We start from the raw sequence: 25,502 nt of genomic DNA, 5'->3' as shown, positions 1-25,502 counted from the left end.
TTAGGCTGGTAAGAGTCAAGCCAAAGAATGAGAGACAGGCAGAAAGGTCAACATCAATATGCCAAAATTTAGTAAGGCAACAGGCACACAATTGCTTTTCTGGAAAGATGCATTTAGGATCTAGGTACCAGAGTTTTCAAATCGTGTTGTGTTTTGAAGACTGTGAAACAAAGAGGCTCTTCATAAAGTAGAATAGAGGCGTGATGAGTCACACACAATAGTATCAGTGTCTTGCACCAAACTATCAGGAGAAAATTTTTTTCTCACAGTAATCAACTGAAGAACCATCTATTTGGATAATTTTTTAAAAGTTTCTTTCTCTTTAATGTAAAAAATGGGCACCTTCCAGAAGAACCAAACACAGACCACTCAAAAGTAGCTCACTTGGGGAAAGGAAAGAAGGGAATGGAATTAATAGGAGAAAAGGAAAAAAATGGAAACAAAGTCTCTGTAAATAGGGAGGTCCGGGGAAGGGGAAAAAATAAGAACCAAGATCGATTAGATAAAGGTACAAATTTCCAATGATGAATGTCATTATATTATATAGCTAAAATGTACCAATAAAATTAATTTTTTAAAAAAGGCAGCTCACTGCAGAAACCCACAGTAGCCAGAAAGGCTGCCTCATCCACACATGCTGTGGGTGCTACTTCATCCTAAACTGGTGAAGACATAAAAAGGAAATAGGATGAAGTTATGGCCTTTACCAGAAGGCCCAGCCGTGAAGAAATTAAAGGGCCTTCATTTCATTACAAGCGATTTCTGCCCCCTGCTCTCTTGTATGGTTTGTTATCAAGGCTGTAACGTGGGTTTCAAATCCTGCTATTCAGCGGCCTCCCCGAGGTAAAAACACCTTGTCCTGTCGAGAGGCCATGGAGCCATAGCCGGGTGCAGAGCTGGCGTGTCAGCTGTGACTCTGGTGACTCAAGACGTGAGATGTGCAAATGAAAATCTCTCACCTTGCTGCTGTGGTCCGTCTCATCAGAGGATTCCAAGTCTGGCCCGTCAGTCTCCTCTGGAGCAGTCTCAGCACTACTGCCCTGCTCACAGCAAATGCTGTGTCCTGTCACACAAAATCAAAAGAAAGCAGGGGTCACTGTGTGTGGCAATTGCTAAGAGCCACGCCTGTGGGATGGGGACATGCAGGTGATCTCATGACCTGTAGGTGTGTTGCTAGATCCTCCAAGTACCACCCATGAACTTGGCTCCATAAATGGGAGATTTTATTGTTACCACTGCTATTCTGACTTCACATTGCATTTTTGTACAATAACAATTGTTACAGACTGAATTACTTGTGCCCTCCCTGATTTATGTTGAACCCCTGGCCCCCCATGCCAATGTGATTTGGTATTTGAAGGTGGGGCTTTAGGGAGATAATAAAGTTCACCTTTCATCATGAAGGGTGGGTTTCCCATGATAGGGTTAATGTCCTTATAAAAAGAGGAAGCTGGTAGAGTCTCTGTCTCCATCAACACACACAGTGAGAAGCCAGCTATTTGCAAGCCAGGAAAAGTGCCCTCACCAGGGAATTGAATGGGCCAGCACCGGAGTAGAACTTCCAGCCTCCAGAACTGAGAGAAATAAATGGTTACTGTTTAAGCCACGCCATTTCGGGTATTTTGTTAAGGAGCCTGTTACGGTTTAGATCTAGATGCCCTCCAGGAGCCACATGTGTTCAGTGGTGAGGTTACAGAGGTGATTGGGTTATGAGGCTATAGCTGATTTGCTGTTAGGAGGTGGAGCCTGGATGAAGGCAGGCCTCTGCGGATGTGACCTGGAAGGTTATATCCTGCTCCTGGGCTCCTCTCTTTGATCCCTGCTTCCTGCCTGCCATGAAGTAAGCAGCTTTCCTGCACCAGACCCTTCTACCATGCCTTTCCTGTCTTAGAGCTATGAACTATGGACTGAAAATGGGAGCCAGAATAAACTTCTCCTCTGTTACATAGTGGCTGTTGGGTACTGTGTCACAGTGACAGGAAAGTGAGTAAAGCACAGCCCAAGCTAAAAGAAAAATGATTTATAACCAAACTGATAAGGATAGATAACATGTCATAAACTGATGCAATTAAATAACTTATAATCAGTAAATAAACAAATTGGTTCATTAATTATTAAAAAATAATTGAATAGAGCCGGGAATTTAGCTCAGTGGTTCTGCCCCTTGCCTCACAAGCGCAAGGTCCTGAGTTCGATCCCTAGTACCAAAAAAAAAAAAAAAAAAATTGAATAGCAAGGTGTGGCTGGTACATGGCTATAATCCTAGCATTCTAGAAGGCTGAAGCAGGAGGACTACACGTTCAAGTTCAGCCTGGGCAATTTAGTGAGACCCTGTCTCAAAATTTAAAAAGGGCCAAGGATGTGGCTTTACTGCAACTCCCAGTACCAAACAATAATAAGAATAGTAATAATAAAAGCAAAAGGCAGCACCAGCAAAAATGACTGTATGCATTACTTGAAAAATCCCACAGAGCCTTTTTTTTTTTTTTTAAACGAAATCTGGCAAACTATCACTGTCCTACACTACCTTCTCTTCCTACCATCTTCTGAGGAAAGATACGGGCAACTTTCTTGCTTTCCTTTCGTAGTTCTACTACAGTGCTTCATTGCAGTGGCTCCCTGCACCAAGGAGAGGTGATCAGAATCACTTTTATCGAGAAGGCTTCTCACATTTACCAAGCATCTGAATCCCCTGAGGATGCTGTTAAAGGTAGAAGCTTAATCAGTAGATACAGAATCGGGCCTAAGAGTCCACACTTCTCACTAGCTCCAAATGGTACTGACCAATACTGCAGGTCCACAGACCACACTTAGTGTAGGAAGACTTTAACATTTGAACACCTTCTCTAGCTGAATTCTCTAGCTCAAATCCAGTGATTTGAGAATCGCTGTCTTAGAATATGGCAGGCACTGGACCCTCAGCACCATCACAACAGCCAGGTAAAAGAGAAGGAAAGAGAGCAGAGGGAGCCTCCTTCTGATGCTTTGGATGAAAGCTTCTGCCTCCGCTGCAGTTTGGATGTGGTTTAAGTGTGTCCTCCAAAGGTTTCGGTTCTGGAGGCCCAGTCCTCAGTGTGGCAGTGGTGATGTGGTAGAACCTTTAGAACGGGGGCTTAGTGCAAGATAATTAGGTTATTGGCGGCACTGCCAATGGGATTAATGCTGGTCTCAAGGAGTGAGCTAGTTCTGGCAAGAGCAAGTTGACTGAAGAGACCAAGACTGGCCCAGGAATCCAGCTTCTTGTCCCACCATATGGTCTCTTCTCACACCGGCCCTGTCACTGTAATGCCATCCACCATAAAGCCCTGAGCAGAGACTGAAAACCTGGGGCTACCTGATCCTGGACTTGCAGTGTGCAGATCTGTGAACTAAGTAAATTTCCTTGCGAAGTACACCTTAGATATTGTGTCACAGCAATAGTTAACAGACTGATACAGTCTTCGAAGTGGCTGCCATACTCCCATGACACCACTACTTATAAACTGCTTGGCATCACTTTCTACTCAAATCCCAATGTGCCAGGAAACTTAGAGGGGCAACAGACCTCTGCCTCCTGTGGTCTCTTTCCTCTTCCCTAGAAAGAAGCACCAACTGGATGTGTGCACATTCTATGGCTTGGAGCTTTCTGTCTTGCTCCGGCTGGTGGATTTTCTAGCACCTCTCTTCATCACTCACTCCATCTACAATATGGTGGAGCAGTCAAAGAAAAGGGCTCAGTCAACCTGGAAGACATTATCTTTGTCACCTCCGTTGGAAACTAAACTAATTGAACACTTTGTATGGGGATAATATTCTATCCTGGAGCCAGAAGAAAGTGCAAGTTGATCCTTGGTGTGGAAGAGATGCTCATTTAGGGACCTTCTGTTAACTGCACTCAGCTCTGACTACAGGGAACACGCATGCTCAGCACTACTTGCAGAACAGCCTGGCTACTCACCTGAGGGGGGCGCCCTCCCAGAGAGGTAGGATTTGTGGGCCTTGCAACCAAGCATTATGTCTGCATATCCCTGCTGTCTAACTGAATGCCCAGAACACAGCAGATGTTCACAGGGAAACAATGAAAGGATTTTCATTTTTAACAATACTGTATGCTAGGTATCCTGAAAAGGAAACCATACTTCTGTAAAATAGTTAGAAATGCTAAATAAAAGATAGCAGATAGCCTTTTTAAATGTATATCTGAACTGAACTCTTAAGAAATCCCCAGAACCTCAGATGAAGAAGATAAAAGAAGCTAAAGAAGCATGAGGCCCGTATCATGGCAGCCCCAAATGTACCCATCACTGCTCAACCCAGGGCATTTCCCGGAGAGGATGTCAGCTCGTTGGTGACAGCAGTGAGGCTTCTTTCAGGACGGCAGCCTGCACCTGGCACTAGTATCCCTGGGTTTACTACTTGACCATCTCAAATGCACCCTCACACTTCATGCTAGCAGCATCCCCAGCTTAGGGCCCCCAGAACTGTAGCTCTGGGTTTTAACTTCAAAGCCATAAAAGAGAAAAGAGACCCCAGGTCAGTACAATGTGGGGAGTCAGGAGTGAATTATTCACACTCACAGGGTCACTTTAAGGGGTGCCAGAGTTTGGATCTTAAACGCCTCTCCCCAAAAGGCCTATGTATTAAATGCCTGGTCCCCAGAGGGGTGCTGTTGGGGACTGAGAAACCTTCAATAAGGACAGGGAGAAGGACAGAGATCTCAAGAAGCCTGAGATCATCGGGGTCACATGGACCTGGCCACTTGCTCATCCTGCCTTTTGCTTCTTGGCCATGCGGGACAGTTTTCGTGCTGCCCTGCCACCGGCTCCCCAACAAGTGGGCCAATGGGTCAGGGATGGAAACCTCCAAATTGGGAACTAAAACAACCCTTTCCCCTTTCTAAATTTCTCTGGTATTTGTTATAGTGAAAGAAAGCTGACTAACACAGGGGCTACACCCCTTATTCTAAAACAGTATTAAAAGATAAACAGAAAGAAGCACTCAGTGGCAAAAGGAAGCTTTCTAATTCTGCCTATACGTTGGGAAGGAATAGGAAGGGAGTAGGGTGAGTTTCTTCCCCAAGAATGCGATCACAGGGCTGGCCTTGGGGTGTTTGGAGTGTGGTTACACCAGGCACTGCATCCTGGAAGCCACAAGTTGAGGAAGTGCCTCACTGTCCTTCTGGATTTATGTTTCAAGGGCATACGACAGGAGCAGAAACCAATGTGTCCTGGAAGGATGATTCTCTCTTACAATGGTGTCCTAAAATGCCCAGAGATAAAGCTCAGTCAGGCAGGAACCTATAACCCAACACTAAAAACACAGAAAGAACAAGTCACTGTGAGCCACAGAGAGGCATCAAGCATGGGGAACATAGGAAACAGCCCAAGGGACGATGCTGTAGTAACCACACGCAGAATGTCAAATGGCTTGGCTGAAATTATTAACAAAACAGCAACAACAAGAGATTTTTTTTTTTTTTAAAAATTGGCTAACTGATAGAATTTCTAGGAACAAGAGCTGAGCCACGGAAACACTCAATGGATAAGAATGTAAGTAGAAGTAAAAAAGAGAAGACTGGAAGATCTATCCGTACAGACCTTCAAATGTTGAAACTGTCCGCATAGAATTGCATTTCCAGCTAAAATGCTAACCAAGGGAGCTGGGGGTGTGGGTTAGTGGTCGAATGCTTGCCTAGCACATGACAGACCCTGGGTTCCATACCTAACACACTTCCCCAAAGTAAATAAAAAACTACTGAAGAAAGAGATTGTAATGACTTTCAAGAAACAGAGTGCTTATTGCAAACAGAACCACACTAAAAAAAAATTCTCTAATAGACGCATTTTGCAAAACATTTTTAAAATTTAAAAATATATAACTTAGATATCTGATATACAAGTTGAAACAATGAAGGGCTGACATACACATAAGTGAGTCTTAGTATATAAAACACAGAATATAAAACAATCTTCCCACCTCCCCAAAATGCCTTTGAGGGTGAAAAAATATAAGATGCAAATAAAAGAATGGTAGGGACAATCATATTTAAGGCAATTGATGCTAATTTTATGTTTCAGGAGGAAAGTAGAAAGACTAACTTTGTTTTTTGTTAGACAGCATGTTCAAATTTTAAGAGCAACCACTAAAGAATAAAAATAGATTATATAGGTTGAAAGTAGAAATCCAATCAAGAAGATGACAGGAAAGGGAAGGAAAAAAGAGTAAGACAGAGCTAAATAAGAACACAGAAAGAAATAGAAAAAAAATGGATGTTCGAAATAAATGTAAACAGACTAAGCACAACACTTACATTTCATGCTGAGATTAGAAAAACAATGTAAAATGAACTCCAGCTGCATGCTACACACAAGAAATAGAGCTAAACAAAAAGACAGTAGATTAGAAAGATGGGAAATGTATTAGACAAATGCAAAGAGCACTATACATGACAGACATAATAGATTTAGTCAAGATACAGAATATGTAAATATCAATAATTATTAAGTTTGACCCACAAATAAATTTCAAACTCTTTTCCTAAGGATTATGGATACACATTTCACTCAATGTTTAGCAATTTATCCAAATAGGCCATACAATTAAGGCACAATCTTGTGTCAACTAGTAATATCTATTAGGTAAATGCCTATTCACCTTTTCATAAAGATCACAACGACAGCATTTTCCTTGGAATTCATTTTTTACAAAAGGATAAAATACTAATAATATCAAAGACAGTTTTGGAGAAGGAAAGCAAGATTGGGATACTCTTCCTGTAAGATCTCAACACAAGGTTACAACAGAGTACTGAAGTGCAGAACAGGGTGACAGACAGCCTCACCAGGGCGTGCACGTATGCCACACAGCAGTGTACAATGCAGATTAGTGGGGAAGGAATGGAACATCTGATAAATGTTGCTAACACAGTGAACTACCCACACAAAAAGACAGAACACTGGATCCTAACACACACCATCCACAAAATCAGTAACTGTTAGGCATAAACCAGAATGTAGACCAAGCTGTAAATCTTTCTACAAGAAAACACATTGGTCAAATACAGTTAACCGTATTGTATTGTGTATTTCAAAATAGCTAGAAGAGAGGAAATGATGAATTTTTGAGGGAACAGATTTACTAACTACCCTGATTTAATTATCATACCATGTATACATGTATCACATCACATTGTACCCCATAGGTATGTATGATGTGTCAATGAAAAATAAAATAAAACTAAAAAATTGATAACACAAATGATATTCACGTCTTCAGAGAAGAGGACTTCTTTATAAAAATTTTAATTAATTTAGGTTTATTGGACAGTGTTGCCTTAGAGCACATTAATCCCACACATATCAAGGTATAAGAAGTACAAACCAAGCTGAATGTGGTAGCGCCTGCCTGTAATCTCAGCACTCTGGCTACCTGAAGAGGGAGAATTGCCAACTTCAAGCCTAGCCTGAACAACTGACTTAGCAAGACTCTGTCTCAAAATAAAAACGGACAGGGGGTCTGGGGATGTAGTGTAGTGCAAAGGTCCTGGATTCGATCCTCAGAACCACTAAAAAAAAAGAAGAAGAAACCATGCAAGATTGAAAATCATATTTTACTAAAATGTAAAACTTTTGTTCATCAAGTTACCATAAATCCAAAAAGACAAGTTTTACACTGAGAAAAGTTATCTTCAATACATATAACTAGCAAAATATTAATGTCTGAAATATAAACCAATAATGCTAAGTATATCTGATTCTACAGTATATATTTTGTATTTTGCCTATTAAGCCATGCTGTCCACTCTTGGCTAAAGATAAAAGCTAATGAAATGGGAGCAAGAGAGAATAAGAAAGGACAGTGCAATTTTCGACAGACAGTATACAAAGATGACAAAGGCAATCCATCCCATTCCCCTAAGCACAGACTCCTGAGCCTATTCCCAGCCTCGTGAATGTAGCTTGCTTTGTCCAGAGGAATGCAACTTTGAGTCACAGTGAATTCTGAGCCAAGGCCTCAGGGGGCTTTGCCATTCCTGGTCTTGTCCAGGATGACAGGCCATAAGGACAGGAGCTGACCAATCACCCAGCACTTGAGCAAAGCCAATACAAATCCAGATGCAGCCGAGGAGGTACCTGCAACGTGGCCATGTGGTGATGCCAGGAGAGGACAGCAGAACAACCAACTTGCTGAGCCTGGCCCAGACTGCTGGGCCACAGAGAAGCAGGTGAACGAAAGAGCTGTCCTGGAATGGTTTGTCCCCCAGCAGCAGATAACCATGAAATGATTAGAGAGAATCTAGTAATGGAAGAAAGCTGGAGAGGCAGAAATTGACAGTGGCACACTTGAAGAAAGATAGCAGGATGGTGGAAAAGGGGAATTCAAGTGGTAGTAAAGGACATTATCTTCCTCCCAAGCCTTAGGACCTTCTCTGAAACCCCCAGCATTACAGGCTTCTTATAAATTACTGACAGATTTACAAACTACTGTTGGGTGTTTCCGGAAACTCTACCCAAACACAGTTTTGCAAATTTCTACTCCAGCTTCCCCTTGGCTGCCAGAGATTCTTCTCTACCAATGGGCACTGAAGGAACTATCACCTTTTGTCCAAACGATCTTACCCCATGTTTTCCTTACAAGGAAACAACGTGGTAACAGACAGCACTGCTAACAATCAAATAGGGAAGAGCCAAAAATAAGTCTTAAAGGGGGCCAATGAAGTAATCAGAGCACACCTACTCATCTGTATCCCACACTGAGCATGGGGTCTGGCAGAAGTGGGGGCCCACAAGACAGGGACCAGGGCCTGATCTCTATAGGGACCAAGGATCCACAGGAGGCTGGCAGTACCCAGAGAAAGAGGAACCAAAGACAGGACTGAGGGCTCCCAAGGACAGGACCTACTGGTCATCTAAAAAACTGCTACAAGTAACACTTGTTGTTGAGAACAGCTGAAATCATTTCTTTGCCTTTTAATAATGTTTTATGGATGAAAAACCTTTGCAAGTAGTACACCTCACATAGCATAAAGAAAACAATGAGATTCAGGGCAGAACAAACACAACAATGTAAGTTTACACTGAGGTTTACCTATCATTTTCTTGGATTAGACTGATTCACTTGGCTTCTTATGGAATTTATCAAAGGAAGAAAAAAAAATCCTCACCCGATGAGCTATATGAGCAATGAGTGTTAAAAAGTCTCCATTTCACACATTTGCCCAGAGGCCCTCATTATTAACACCTGAGTTTAAATCTCTGTGGGAGAAAATGATTGGAGGTGGGGCAAGAAAAGGTCAGGCTCCCAATGGAGATGCTCAGCTGGGATTCAATTATTATGATATTATTTTATTTTTGCTCTTCTGTTATATTACTGTTACAGGATTATAAGAATTCTGTATAAACACACTCATAATACATAAGATAAAAATAAATTACTACCCCTCTAATATAGCTAAGAGAAAAGAAAACCATTATAGTGAAAATCCAGTATATATAAATTCGGGAGAGCTAAATATGTATATACATTATGAAAAAAACAGGACAACATAATAATGTAAACTTAACTGGATAAATAACTTTTTGCCAGTCAAATTTCACAAAATCTCAGTGTGTCTTTTTTTCCTACAAAAATTTTGAAACCCATACAAAGTGTAGATTTAGGCTTTCTCATCCTGTTGGATGAGCTCATGAATATCAAATATAAGGTACATCAGTGAGCTTTAGAAATATGAAAATGTAGCTCTTAGTCTCCAAAACAACATGTTTTTCTATACATAGGATTTGACAGTTGTCATCAATTGAATTGCACTGGAAGTCATGACTGGCATTTGGGTCCCTCCCACCCACCACAGTAGGCCAGGCAGATAGTAGGCCATGTGCAACGTGATAAAAAGCATAGCACGCAGTTTCCAAGGCACACATGGCTCTGAATTTTATCGACAAACAAACAGGGGACCATGTGCTGCCTGGTATCTGTGAGACTTCAGGGAATCTGAAACTCTGGGCCATATTTGTTTGCAGGAAGATAAATCTGTGCCGTTCCTCTTTCTTTGCCGCCCCTCCCTGCTGCCTGACTGTCTCTGGTTTTCAGAATCCAGCCCCAGACAATCTCCATGGAACATCAGACCAAAATAGAACCTTCCACTTTATGAGTACTATCCAGAAGCACGTGCAGCTAGGGCAAATCTAGCAGCTGCCCATGACTGGTGGTAACAATTCCCCACTCCGAAGCAAAGTGCCTTGGACTTTCATGGCAATCAGACAGTCTTTCCTGTTAAACAAACGCTGCTTAATCTACTTCCTGCAGGAGGGACATCTGCACTCACCCGGAGCCCAGAAGCTTCCACTTGGCAGCTGACAGATGTTCCGAGGCTCATCAGAGGATCTGACTCCACAAGTCTAAGGCTGCCAGTCCCTAACTGTCTCTAATGTGTCGTGGGCCTGCTGTTAGCCACAGACTCTCCGCTTTCTTTAGCTCAAATGCAAGAATAACTATTTTTCAAGTAAGAAGCAATCTCTATCCCTGGAGCCCTGGTGCTTTTATTGTAACATGAGGTACTCATTGAGATAAACCAAGGCACCTGTTTTGTCCCAGCTGAACAAGTGGAATTCGAGGCATTCACCTCAAAATGCCATTCTCCACAAAAAAGAATGTTAGCCCTGAACCCGGAACTGAAAACAAGGGAGACAAACAGACACTTGAAACCTTGGAAAGACCCCAAGGATGCCGCTTGAACTGTGATTCTTATAATTTGCATAAAAGTTGGGTTTTCACATAATTACTGAAGGCAATATCTTCCTTTCGGTTGTGAATTTTATGTTCTACACCCTCGCCCTCAATAATTTTACTCCCCTTTGGGCCAACAGTCAGAATAAGCATTTACTTTTTTTTCTTGATTCCCTTATTAAAAAGGGGGGACAAGAGATGTCAGGAAATTTGTGTTGGAAGTCTCTCACTAAATGAGTTAAAACTTTTTAAACATTCTTTTAGGTCCATATGTGCTTTCCTATGTTGATGTTCACAGAAATAGTTCCCAAAGGGTGACACAGGTGTACCTTCCGGTAAACCCAGACAGAGGCTCTCAATGAGGGGAGATTTTGCCACCTGAGTCATGACTGGATGTCTGAAGCTATTTCGGTTGGGTACAACTCGGGGCTGGGCACCACTGCCTTGTAGTGGCTTACAGAGATCCTGCCAGACACCAATGCACGGGACAGCTCCCCACAGCAAAGAAGAATCTGGCCCAAAATGTCAACTGTGCTAGAGATGAGATTAGAGATGAGAGCAGCAGTCAAAATAAATTGCACAAGAACAGGAGAGGGGCATTCTGGAACCTCACGCAGGCCTCAGTCTGTGACTTCCTACTCCAGCTTCCCCTTCACCTTGAGGTTCTTCCTAGAATAACGGCCACTGAAAGATTTTTTTTTTTTTTTTTTTAGTCCTGGACATCCTAGTAGTATTTGGGTAAACAGGGTTTAAAAACTAAATAGATGAAAGCAGCTCCAGTGAGACTTCAGCCAGAACGAACAGAGGGCAAATAGCCAAGGACAAGAAACTGAGACTCAGAGAGAACATGTAGGATAGACTGTCCTTGGCCACACCCTGGCTTCCTAAACCAACCAGGAAACCCACACACCAGGCTTCCTCCTTGAATCAAAATAGGAGAACACACTCAGTGGACACTTAAGAGATTTTCATCACAAAAATTTTAGGGAAGCAGATTCTGCAATGTTACTAACAAATTACAGGTTTGAATGTCACCAGGAAATTAAAAAAAAAAACAAACAAGACCAATAACCAGGAAAGCTGGTGACTCCCAAGGTAATGGCTCCCAACTGCAGCTTTACCTTCCAATCACCTGAGGAGTTTGAAGCCACCACTACAGGGAATGTAAACCCAGAGCCCACCCCAGATGAGTGATTCACGAGCTCTGGAAATGGGACTCTGGGACCTCAGTATTCAAGGCTACAGAATTCATTTTCTTCTACCTGGGAAAGGAAAATATAAGCGAGGTATAGCTCATAAAATTAACTGTCAGGCAATTCAACTGCTGCAGATGGAAATGGAGAAGGCAGAAAGATTAAAAAAGAAAACTTTGGGTTAGGGACCACATTTTCATGACCCGCATAAAAGACTGGCCTTAGAAACAAAGCATTTACTGAGCACTTAGTAGGTATTATTCTAAACACTTTAGTAACTCATTTAATCACAACTTAGTGAGGTGGCAGTGTGTAGCGAGGAACGATAAGGCAGAGGAATCACAAGACCTGTTCAGAGTCATGACGCTAACATCGAAATGAACACAAATCCCTAGGAATCTGATTCAAGAGCCTGCTCTCAGCGACCAGGTTGCGATGCTTCTACATAGAAGAAACAAACCTGTACCTGAGAAAGAGGTCCAGAAACAACCCAACCTTGACAGTGAATCACATGTTTTCCCCGGGGTCCTCAGGGAGGGATAGCTATTCCACACAACTGAACTTGAGAGGCAGAAAAAGCTATGCAGAGCCAACCTTCAGCAGAGGGGCACCAGCCAGGCTGATGTGAACCTCAGGGTCCCTGAGAAACTCACCCCAAAGCTCCTAGTCAGAGTGATCACCTTCAGATGGTCCCACACCGGACCTCAAACCTGCCACTCAAGATGTTTATTATTAGCCACCTCTAAATTTAGGCCAAGGCAGTAGTCCAGCCTGCCATTGTACAAATTTTCTCAGTCGTGTTTTATTTTAACTGCAGCTGTCTGTAGATGTGGCTTTATTTCCTGTCTCATTATGGAACAATCTTACGCGTTATTTTATCCTGTTTACTTGCATCCTCTTTTATCTTTCACCGTGGAATAGGGACTAGGAAGTGGAAGCAACCAGAAAGCAGACAGGCAGAGACCTGGGCAGGATGCCTGAGGTTCACATTATCACCATTTCTTTGGGGAAAAAACAAATGAATGAATAAATCTAAAGATGTAGGATGTAAAGGCCAGATGAGTTTAAACTTCATCACATAAAAGATAGGACTGCTGCTGTATACACAGAATACACTCAGGTATTTCTTAAACAGATATGTATATACCAGGCAATTTTTAATGACACAATACCCAAACACATACATATTACACAATTTTTTAAAAAAGAAAGAAACCAGAACATTAAAGATGATCATCTTTAAAGAAACAAAAGGAATGTCAGCCCCAGTTTTTATCAGGAGACAGCAAACTTTGTCCCTGGCACAATTACAGTGTCACTGCAATGAAATTGCAGTCAGACACAAGAGGTGAATGAATGGGTGTGGCTGAGTCCCAGGAAAACTTTATTTGCAAAACCAAGCCAGGTGCTGGCTTTGGTTTGTGGATTGTAGTTTGCTAATTCCAGCTTTTCATCCGTGCTCCACAGCAAGGGTGCAGATAGAAAACATGTTGTGGGGGCCGGGCATTGAGCTCAGTGGTTTCGCTGCCTGCTGCGCAAGCGCAAGGACCTGAGTTCGATCCCCGATACCAAAAAAAAAAAAAAAAGAAAACATGCTGTGGCTTGTGGCATGTATTCCAAGCTTATTTAAAAATCCTTTAAATAATACAAACTGACATAATACTGTATCTCAGCCACATTCCTGAAACAAACTCATGGACTGAGTTTTGTGGGATCCAGCCTGCCATCTGGTGGCCACATACAAGAACAGCTTCTGTGGTCTCCACTCCTTTTATTCAGGGGATACAACTCATGGGAGCCACTTTTTAGAAACATGGTTGGGTGGGAGTTCCGCAGTGATATAAGAAGTAATAATTGTAAGTACAATCAATTTTCTGAAGTTGCAACCTGTCAAATTCTTCCGGAGAGCCACTGAACGAAAGAATGACCGGTCACAGGGCTTCTTCTCACCCAGCCAAACTTCAGAAGGTAATTTGAAAAACAATGGTATGGAAAGATACCCAAGTACCTACAACTGAGATGTTTCCTGAAACTAAAAAAGCCATTTTTTTTAACCTAAGCCATGAAAAGAAAATAACTCCAAAATCCAACTTATTAAATGGATCCAAGTCCCAGAACCAGGCCATAAAGAAATAAGCAAGAGTAATCTACATTGTTCACTTGTTCCCTTGCTCATTCTCTCTCTTGCTGAAAATAGAAAGGGTCACTCGTATAGTGAGCTACGTGCAAAGAGCCAGGAGATAAAGGTGAAGAGCAGAAATCCAGTGCTGGAAGACACAAGCAAGGAAGGATGGTATTACAGAGCTTGGGCCCATAGGAAAGATGCATTTGCAGGCTCAGGGGGGCACAGGGGAGGGAGCAAACTCAGTGGGGTCCCAGGAAGATGCCCAAGGGCAGGGAGCACTCAAGCTGCTTCTATTAGAATGAGCACAAGGATGCCAGAGTGAGCAGGAGAGAAAGGAAGAGCAGCAGAAGGGATAGGGCAGCGGGTTCTGCGCACCTGCGGGTGTGCGGGTGTTCAGACTTTAAGGGGGATGAGCCCAAGTCCATTGGGCCAAAGAACTCTTCACGCATTTCCACCCCCGCCATCCCAACTCACGAGCTTCTCATACACAGCAGGAAAAGCAGGGCTGGGTGGCTTTGGGGATGGTGACAGGGAAGGTCAGGGTAGGAGCCAGGCTTGCAACATCTTACGATTCCCGCACCTTTTCTTTGTCCATAGCCAAGACAGACAGTGGCCTCTACCCATCCGCCTGTCTTCAAGATTCCAAAGAGCAAAAGCACTAGAAAGCTTTGGTTGGGTGACAGGGAAATTTGTAACCAAACGGTTATTCCAGGACAAAAACAGTTTCGGTGCCCCTTTGGGATTTCAACAGGAAGCACGGGGTCAGTAATCAGCCCAACTCACACACATCACAGGCCTGCCTGAGGGAGGAAGTCTCATGGCACACCTCCCAGGCCCCCCGGGGACACGGCCCTACCTGGGTTGCTGGTGAGGAAGGCAAGTGGGCTCTCGCCCAGGTCCGCAGGTCCGTCCACTCGGTGCGGTGGGCTCTCCAGCAGCCCTGCTCCGCTCTCCAGCTCCGGGTAGGTCCTCACCAGTAGGCCCAGGGAGGGCTGTGAGAGGAAATCTTTGAGCATAGATGAGTTCAGCATCCCAGCAGCACGATTATTGATCTCAAGAATCTCATCTCCCGCCTTCAGGCCTGCCAACGCAAGATGGAAAATTTTTAATGTCATACGTACACACAAATCAGAACACAACAACTTAGAAGTTCTGCCGGAAGGGGACAGAGAGCAAGTGCTCCTGCTAGGGGCCTCAGCACAGGTGCTGCTGCAACCAGGCTCAAAAGTGATCAGGTGACCACATGGGCCTTGGCTTCAGAAGGTTCTAGATGCCTGCCCTGACCTCAGTACATCCCCTAAACAAACTCTCCCCTGCTTCCACCTGTATGTCCTTCACAAGAGCTAATTCTGGCTATTTTCCTCTGATGTTACGGTCTGAAATTGTATGTTTTGCACATGCTCATGTAACAGTGCACACATGTGTCCAGTCCAGCAAGCAGAAGTCTGCTGATCATTTCTAAGAAACCAAAATGTAAAAAATTCCCTCTGGATACAATCACCCAAGTAAGGCTGTCTCATCCCAAATCCATTTCAAGCCAACCGTTTACAGAAGTAAATGCAATGTTCCTCTCCCTCCCTTTTTTGTAAACTACATTAGGACCTTGAAGTGAATATCTCTAGTTAGATCCCCAAAACGTGTTCTGAGTCTTTCACAAAAGTACACTGAGAGAGGGGCCAGAGTTTGGGGCTCAAAGGAACAGCCAAGAACAAACCCAACAGGAGGAACAGGAAGTCATGGCTGACACTGGGGAAATTCAAACAGATACTAAAGGAACATTCCAGAAGTTTGAGACAGGGAGTGGTCAGGGAAGAACCTGAAGGAAAATACACTATCTTTTCAGCTAAGAAGGGAAAAGGAGTCTAATTTCTTACTGATACCCTAATGTAGAAAAGCAAAGCCAGGCACAGTGGCACCCACCTGTGATTCCACATTCCAGCCCAGCCTGGACAATTTATTGGCTTAATGAGACCCTGTGTCAAAGTAAAAATAAAACTGGGCTGGTGATGTGGTTCAGTGCGAAGGTCCTAAATTCAATCAGAGGAGGAAGGGGAGAAAGAGGAGGAGGATGGGGGGAGGGGAAGAAGAGGAAGAAGTGGAAGAAGAGGAGGAGAAAGAGGAGGAAGAGAAGAGGAAGAGGAAGAAGAAGAAGAAGAAGAAGAAGAAGAAGAAGAAGAAGAAGAAGAAGAAGAAGAAGAAGAAGAAGAAGAAGAAGAAGAAGAAGAAGAGGAGGAGGAAGAAAGAGAAAGAGAAAAAGAAAGATGCGAGGAAAAGAAACCTGGAAGGAGGAAGCAGGAACGAAGGGCAAAGACAACTGACAAAGTACAGAAATGAGAAGCCACTCAGCTCCTCAGGCATCTGCAGTTCCACCCCTGGTTCTGTAGAAAATGATTCTGCAGTCTCACATCCCAGTGTCCCTGAGGCACATGCCTGGCCATCCTCACTGGTGTCTGAAATACTTAACGGAAGGGAAATCGTGTCCCTATACAGGAGGACACAATTCTGCGAAACTACCCATTTCCATTTTTAGGTAAAAGATTTGGGAATCAATATCTGAATTGAAAATATAAAATTTCCATATATGGAAAAAAGGATTTTGGGTGTTGTATTTTGTCCTTTTCTTGAAGCCAGCTAAGTATGTACGAGTAGATATCACAAGACTTAATATAAGGATAAAAAGACTTAAACCTTAAAAATATGTATGAGGTTTTTCAAAAAGAAGTTCTTGGTTCATATAATTGCCAGAATGGGAAAGTGCAGTAGGCTGGACGATATATCCACAGGCCAGAACCTATAATCGTGACCTTACTAGGAAAAAGGGTCTTTGCAGTTGTAAATAAATGAAGGAACTTGGGAAAAGACCGTGCTGGATTACCTGATGGGCTCCAACTCTTGGACAAACGTTCTTGTGGTGGCACAGAGAAGAGAGGCTTAGAAAGAAGAAATAGAAGCCATGTGGAGAAAGGGGGCAGAGAGTGAAGTGAGGTTGTCACAAGCCAAGGACCATCTGGGGTCACCAGAAACTGACTCAGGGGGAAAGGATTCCCCAGGAGGGCCCCTGAAGGGAGCATGTCCGGTGGATACATTGATTTAAGACTTCTGACTTCTCTAGAACTGTGAGAAAATAAAATTTTATTCTTTTAAGCCACCCAGTTTGTTGTACGATCAAAGAGTCCCGGTGCTACCTGACTTGGGTATTCTCAATGTGAGTAAGTACGAGGGGGCTGCCCAACAATTGAGACAATGAAGTGCCTCACAAGGGTCTTTCTGTCACCATGTAATGGCTCAGTGGCAGTTACTGAATCTCTCCAAGCCTCAGTTTCCTCAAACGTAAGAAGGAAACATTCACTAAGTGAGAGGGAGTGAACTAATCCATGTAGAACTTGTGGTACATTGAGGACATCCAATAGACATTAGCTCTCAACATTCAGAAAGAGAAAAACTTTTCTTTCGAACAGAAAATGGTAGCCTGCTCAGAAATAATCCTCAACTAAAAACAAAACAAAGCAAAAAAAAAAAAAAAAAAAAAATCTGACCATGGAAAAAGCTGTGAAGTGTTCGTGCTGTCTGGAGTAATATGACACATGGCTTTTTTGACCAAGGTCTGTCCTGTTTGGCCATCAAGAAAATAAATTAGATAACAAGAAATGACTCTGAGACGACTCCAAGAATCAGCACAACAGGCCAAAACAGACATGGCCAGGGCGAATGGAGATAATGTATGAAACACCCCCCAAAAGCACAAAAGTCAACTTATCATGTACAGCCAATATGAGGCCCAACTCGGAGCAGGCTCTGCGTGACAGGGAGTGGATAGGAACAGGAATCTGGGGCTGAGCTATAGTGTGTGGTATCCGAAGGCCTCACATGAGTAACAAAAATAAAGAAAAAATTAAACAGGCTAACTTAATGCAAACAGACTCTTCAGACCCAATTAGGCCACATTCCACTGGATTCTCTCTCTCCCTGGATGCACTGCGTTCTGGTCACATTAACAGGGCTACTGACACCTGGACCTTGTCCAAAGGGCAGTGACTGGAGTTGTATTCTACACTCTCATGAACAGTTCAAGGATCTAGAAGTGCTGAATCTGGAAAAGAAAAGACTGAGCAGGAGTAACAGGAGCAACACAGTATCAAGGCCTGGCTACAGAGAAGAATCAGGCTCAACTAGAAAGTAGACAGAAACGGAAAGAAGAGAATAGATTACAACCAGAAATAATGCACAAGGAGGATTATGGCAAGTGAGCTCTCCATTACGCGGGTGTCTTCATAATTACAGACTAGATCTAGCATATAATGCCCTGAATATCTTTCTTGACACAGCCTTCCACGCGTAGGGTGTTGCGATAGTGTTCATGGCCCATTTCTTTTGTCAGTTGGCAAGAAGACAGCCACTTGGGGAAGGGGGGTTGCAGCAGATGACTGTTTTCATCAAACACCAGAGTTCTCGGATTCAGAGAACTACAACAGGATGTGACTGAAACCAGGGCCGCACATTCCCCACCCCCGCGGCACGCCAACGGGCACTCGAGCTGCTGAACGAGATAAAGATCAGCCTCTGGGTTCGAAGAGGAATAAATGCCGTCATCTCTGCTCTTAGCTGATACCCGGCTCAGTGTCTGTGTCCAACTCGGGGTTCCACGCTTGAAAGTTCTGAAGGGGAAAGCAGGAAAGGCCCCCTCCTTGGCTGTCAGCAGATAAAAGATCCTGAGTGTCTCTGCCACTTGTCACACCTTTGCCGTTCCTGTGCACAGCTGGGCTGTGGATTGCGCTTCTCCAATTCAACAGCACAAGGCAACACGGCCGGCTCCGGGACTTTCAAGCCACCATCCACCCAGCACATGCCAGGTTAGACTGTGCAAGGGGAGGAAAAGACAAGTGTTCCTTCGTTCCCTGGCTGCCCTGTTCACCGGTTCCTACCCGGGCACAGGTGATGATTGCTAAACATAACTCTTCCCCATGTGCTGGACTGTGACATCAACGTGTTATTCTGCCCCTGCCTCAATAAAGAAACAATTCCAAGGCAAGAAGAAAGAAATGAAAGTGGGGTTCAAGCCCTGCCTCACTACCCGGTTTGTTCATGGTAAGCCTGGTGGTGGATTAGTGTCCCCTAAAATTCATGACTACTCAGAGCATTAGGATGTGACTTTCTTTGGAAAAATGTTCAGATATAGTTTTGAGATCATGAAAATAATAATTATAATATAATTAATTATACTATTCCTAGTATAATTAAGTTATAATGAACTCATAATGAGTTAGGGTGAGTGCTGTGATGTTTGTAGAAGAAGGCGCTGTAAGATATAGAAGGACACACAGGAAAGGCCATGGACTACAGAGGCAGAAATGGGCTGATAACAGCTGTAAGCCAAGGAATGCCAAGGACAGCTGGTAGGCACCAGAGCTAGGAAGAAACACCTGATAGACACTTCCCTGACTGGTTCCAGAAAGACCCGATCCAAACACCCTGATTTCAGATTTCCAGCCTGATCGCCTGTCAGAGCCAAGGTTTCTGTGGTTTTAGGCCCTCCAGTTTGTGGTCATTTGTCGAGCAAACCTGGTCTTCCCTCAGTATCCACGGGGGGACTGATTCCAGGAGTCCTCTCGGATACCCAAATCTGAAGATGCTTAAGTCCTCTGTATAACACGGATGGTAGTTCCCTACAGCCTACACACATCCTTCCATACACTTTATTTTTGTTGTTGTTGTTGTTGGTACCAGGGATCGAACTCAGGTCCTTGCGCTTTCGCAGCAGGTGGCAAAACCACTGAGCTAAATCCCCGGCCCCGCCTTCCATACACTTTAAACCACCTCCACATTACCTATGCTTCCTAATGCTATGTAAATAGTCATTACATTATAATGTTTAGGGAACAATGACACACCCCGCAAAAAGGCAGGCACAAGTTCAGTATAGATGCAACTTCTTTTTTTATTTTGTTCTGCAAAGGTTTTCTGCAGTTGGTGGAATCCACAGATGCAAAAATCATGGAATTCGGAGGAGCAGCTGTCATCCTGGGATGAAAAGATTCTCCAGGAGTAGGAAGAAGATGGAGAGCTAGGGTTCAGGAGGAGCCCCAGTACATTCTGAGCCCTTTGAGAGCCAACGGGAGCAGGCAGGACATAGGGAAGAGGTCTTCAGGGTGGGCCAAGAAGGCTGGGCCTTAAAGCCACAGCCAGGTTCTCATTTCTGCAAGGCTCTCCAGGAATGGAAGCAACAGAGCATCTCCTTCAAAGCAGCTCTGCAGGCTCAGGCAATGGCTTTGACCAGCAAACACCAAAGCAGAGAGCTCTTCCCACAAGTTCTGCTCCAGCAAGAACCCCACAAACCACCACAGCCTCCCAGCGGATGAAGAACAACCACTCATGATTAGAATGAAACGTCCCATAAGCCCCGGGGAGATGGGCTCGGGATCGAATTTGAAATCCAAGAATATGACATTTCCTGTACACCTGTTAATGGAATAAAATCCGTACTCCTTGGGTGGGTTTTCAATGAGGCAATGGTCATATATTCTTTATCTGAACCCTCTAGCTGTATCTGTCTCATCCCCCAGTACAGAAACCCAGAGAGAATTTAAAAGAGACAGAGACACTTCGAAACCTACCTTTCTTAGAAGCTAATCCGGTTTCTTTCACACTGTTCACATATAGTCTTCGAACACCATCTTCTTCCACAGAAGAAAGTGAAAACCCTGAGAAACACAAAGACAGATCTGTAGGGCTCACACCTTCTGAATGTTTAGCAAACAACAGGAAGTACCTGCTGTGAACTAGATATGTTTAATGTTTTGGGTTATACTTTGGAAAGAGTGGGGTTTTTTTCCTTGTTTGTACTGTTTTACAAAGCAGAAAAATGTATTTTTAGATCACTCTAAAAGAAGTAGTTACTTATAAAAATAAACATCACCATCTACATCAGTCTTTGCACTACTACCTATCAACACGAGTGGAAGAAAATTATTTTGCATCACCTTGCTTCCTGCCCTTGTCAGGAAGTATTGTAAATGTCATCATTTTGCCTTTTCCACACTCTCCCCCACAGCATATAACAGAAAGATTAGCACAAAACACAAGGTCTCTTACATTTTCCTCATCCAATCTACATCCTAGGGTGCATAAAAACTGTTCCATTACATGATGTATGCTCATCCGCAGGTACTGGCAATAGACATTGCTTTAATAAAATTTTGCAGACAGGGACAAGTAATGACTCACTTTACAAATCCCATTTCATTTTGAAACTGATTAATTGACTTTCACTCTAGTAATGATCACAAGATTATCAGCTAATCAGCCTTGGGCTATGTTGCATCTTCAGAAAGGGAAATAATGCAAACAGTTCAGAGATCCTGGTTGCTCTCCACCCTGTGGTTACAAGACTTGGTCACCTTGGCTTCTAAACAGCCTCGTGGAAAACTCTTTCCTAATCAGTTATTCAATGTCCGAACCAATACCTACTTTTCTGAAGGAAAAAGTTCATTAGGAGATACTTTTAAAAGGGAAGGAGCACGATTGTAAAGACCTGCAATAACTTCAGCTCTGGGAGAACACGATTCCATATCATAGACATTCATCTCGACACTGAAGACAGAGGAGGACCAGGAAATGAATCACCCCCCAGAGACAAACTTCTTGCCAACGCACTGCCCACTGCCCTAGACCCTATAACTCCTTCGCATGAAGAAGAGCACAAGGCTGCACCTGACAACTCTCCAAAGTCTTCATTTGATTCTCTTAGTTTGAATTTCATTCTTATAAAAACTTACAACTTTTAGATTAAATCTCAAGAAGCCTCAGAAAAGTGTTTACACAGGAAGCATTTTAGAGACATCAACCTCAACACAGGTGTGTTTATTTGTATTTCAGTAATTTTTTTCCTTTTATCTATTAGAATAGACACAGACTGAAGGGCTATGTCACAGGAAAGGTTGAGTAGGATTCACAAAAAATAAGCATTTCCTTTCCGAGATGACATAATACTATAAAATTCCGAAGGCATTTTTTTAAACGAGTACCCTGATGGGGTGTGGAGGAACCAGCTTGCTAAATACTGGAAGATGGAAGAGATGGAAATATTTTGGGAGCCTGCTGAAAGTCACTTTAAGGCATACTATGAGGTGTGATCAAAAACTATGTGAATGTTTAAATTTTTAAAAAATCTATTACAGTAAGACACGTTACTATTAATTCCCCCTCAATATGTACCCTCTTACTTCACATACATTTATCCCACTGTCCTTGCCACTTTCTGGAAGAATTCTGAAAGTCTTCTTTCAGGACTACCTTTTGTTGTGCTATCAGTCCTGAATGGATCCAAAACATTCACCTTTCATGGTCACTTTGACTTTGAGGTAGAGCCAGAAGTTGCATGGTGAGGAAACACCATAATGCTCTGATGAGCCTGAGTTTCTGCTGGACGGCACTCAGCAGCGACATTCACTGCATTTTTGAGGACACCTTGTAAAGACACTCATGAAAGAGGTCCTCCAGAGCTGCTTCCAAAAGTGGCAAGAAGGATGGGCTCAGTGTTGAAGCAAAGGGGGGGGGGATTTGAGAGAGATTAATGCACTGTGTCATCTTCTGTAATAGTTTTAAAAATTTAAACACTCAACGTATATTTTGATCACACTTCATAGATGGAGATGACTCAGGTATGCATTTAATCTATTCCTCCTCTGCCTTGTCTTCATTTTTAATAATCAGAAGGTTTGAAGCAAAAAGTGACAGTGGGGAAGCCATTTGGCCTGAAGACTGAATTGACATGAAGTGCTGCACCAGGGACAGGCCGAGAGTTGTTGGGGAAATCTCTGTGATTGGAAAGCGGGCACAAGACAGGATAATAAGCATAAATTCCTTTTTGAAGATCACTCAAGGAAGCCAAAATTTACAGATGTAGACAGCACTTTGCGCAAGATCGATGCCAGAGGCCATCTTAGGGAGCAGATCAGCAGGAGCTGCTCTTAGGCTTCCGGAAAGATCTCCCACATTAACAGAGATAAGGAGATCAGCAACTATCTCCCACATCAACAGAGATAAGAAGATACGGAACACCCTGCAGCTGGTGTATTTTGAGGTGAATGAAACACATAATGATCTTAACCATTAATTAGCAAAGTCAGATTTGATTTCCCTTTTAAGTAGGAGAGCAATGTTCTAATTCTCAGCACACAACTCTAACGCAGTTCAACACGACTGCCAACAGGGGGCAGAGGGCGCTCATTCTATATAAACCAGAAGTGCCGACAGCCTAGAAGGCTGTCCGCTGCAAAAACAGGAAGGTATCAGGAGCAGCAACTTGAATAAGGATCTTGAGAAGGAAGTGTTTAAAACCCAGTGAAGGAACTGAGACCAACTCCTATGATGGGCAATGACAGGACCCCTCATCCTGAAACTCATAGCCCAGGGACACTCATAACATGACACACTACAGACAAGAACTCAAAGCCGGAATCCAGGGTCTGGAGCAGACACCTACACGTAAGGAAGGCACATGATTAAAATCAAGAAGTACCCAGGGAAAAAGGCAAGCCCAGTGGCTGCCATGGTGCATCCTGCCATCTGAAGGTAGCCTGTCAGTCTACATATGGTGTGGTCTTTGGAACTAATTCCAACAGTAAGGTCGAAAAGCCACCTGAGAGATAAAGTGGTGAGAGAGAGAAGTTAAGCATCAACTCTTAATTTGCTCAGCCACTTGGACCATTAGATTGTGTTTTCTTCCCTAAAGTTCTAAAATAGAAAGCAGCATCTGATGTACATCGTGAAGCTGTTTTATGTTGGTGCTGGGGGTCTGTGGCCTTTACATACACTGACCTCGATCCATAAAGGGAAGCCACACTGAGAAAGGTGTGAATCGGGGATGCAGAGGGGCTGAATTTAGACTCCTGGGTAGTAGGTTTTGAGGTCAGAGGGCAGTCATGTCTCTGAGGGCTGGAGGGCTCATTAGCCTTCCTCATCAATATTGGGACAGCTTCTGCCACAGAACATGAGCACTGCCCGGTGGTTTCACTGAGCTTATCAGCCACACACAGCAGGGTCCTCCAAAGAGAAGTTCAGGAGCTGGTGCCAGCTACTTGCTGCTGATAGTAGCAGAAAGTCAGAAATGGAGACAGCCCTGCGAGCCTCTTGTGGCAATGTGCCATCACCACCACCTGCAAGCAGGGGACTTGACATCATGCAAAAGCAGTGCAGTTACGAAGGATTGGAAATTAAAACAAAAATGCCTTCTTCTTTATTCTTTTCATTAAGTAGTTTGAGAAGCCCTGTTTAAAATACCATGTAGATGGACATCTGGTGCCTTACAATGCCCTCGCCATGGGAAGCCAAAGGGGTTCCGGGAGCAATTGGGTCATTTTAATAAAAAGTATAAAAAAGGATAAGAAGTACAGTGGTCTCCCCTTACGTGCAGTTTCATTTTCCGTGATTTCAGTTATCTCTGGTCAAGTTTCATTATAGCATAACATAATTGTCCTATTTTACTATTAGTTATTGCTAATCCCTTGATGTGCCTAAATTATAAATTAAGCTTTTTCATAGGTATGTATGTATAGGGAAAAAAAAGTGCGTAGGATTTGGTAGGAGCTGCAATTTCAGACCTCTGCAGACCATCATATATCCTCCTCATATAACAGGGAAATACTGAATAGAGGTTTTATGTCCAGCTCCTATTTCTCAGGCCCCAAATCATTCAGTCTTAGAGTAACACCCCAAGACCCTTGAAATCCAGCCTTCTCTTGATCCTTCCTAGTTTACTCTTACTCAACAAAAATTAAGTAAACTAAAAAGAAAACACACAATCATTGCAGAGCTTGTGACTTTGGAGGCCCAGGCTCTTATTTATACCTCTGCCACCAACTCCAGCTTTAAGCACTAAGGTCACACTTGTGCCGCATAATAAGCCTGTCATGCACATCAATTCCCTATCATCAAAAATGTCCTTCAGCCTTTCAGATGTCTTGAGTTTTAAGGTCAGGCAGTAAATAGCGTGAAGGTGTCATGCAAGTGGCCAGGGCTTCAAAATTAGCTCCTCCTCATTAGGCCAAAACACTAATAAGTATACTGTGATGAGGATTGGCTGCCCCAGGGAGAAGGTGCAGAAGGACTATATTACCCCACTCCTCAGTAAAGGGTTTGGAGATTCTCAAACTCTAAGAGCGTAATGCTTCAGAGAAATACTAAGTGTGCATATGTAATGGTCCTTATATAGTTTCACCAGGAATTGTGACCTTCTGCCATCATTTACTAGGACCACATTTGTCCTCTCCCCTGTAGGGAGGACAGGGAGGTGTGGCCATGTGACTCACTTAGTCCTGCAATTGTGCATCAGCCAACATCCGCTTAACCACCTCCTCTCTTTTCCCTCTGCAAAGCAATGGGCAATGACCCAGGTGGCAGCCACTCCAGGCCCAGTGTTGCTGGAAGGACAACCTGGAGTCCCAGCCAACCCACACAGAATACCTGGTGAATGTGAGTGTTCA

General features: G+C 43.4%; 1 protein-coding gene across 10 annotated transcripts in view; it reads right to left on the bottom strand.

Moving 5' to 3' along the window:
• The window catches only part of Tiam1 (TIAM Rac1 associated GEF 1), a 384,121-nt gene that overhangs the window by 39,281 nt on the left and 319,338 nt on the right, over positions 1 to 25,502 (bottom strand). For all 10 annotated transcript variants that reach the window (XM_087213203.1, XM_004842270.3, XM_087213200.1 and 7 more), the window contains 3 exons: positions 20,634 to 20,720; positions 14,879 to 15,103; positions 960 to 1,063 (listed from right to left, as the gene is read on the bottom strand). In XM_087213203.1, the coding sequence (XP_087069329.1) occupies positions 960 to 1,063; positions 14,879 to 15,103; positions 20,634 to 20,720 (416 nt within the window). The remainder of the gene's footprint in view (positions 1 to 959; positions 1,064 to 14,878; positions 15,104 to 20,633; positions 20,721 to 25,502) is intronic.

The sequence above is a fragment of the Heterocephalus glaber genome, unplaced genomic scaffold (genome assembly GCF_053883595.1).
Source record: "Heterocephalus glaber isolate CG9 unplaced genomic scaffold, H.glaber_assembly_v1.0 deba00000122, whole genome shotgun sequence".
Classification (NCBI taxonomy): Eukaryota; Metazoa; Chordata; class Mammalia; order Rodentia; family Bathyergidae; genus Heterocephalus; species Heterocephalus glaber.
The sequence above is the reverse complement of the archived record's forward strand: the minus strand, read 5'-3'. Positions and strand labels throughout refer to the sequence as shown.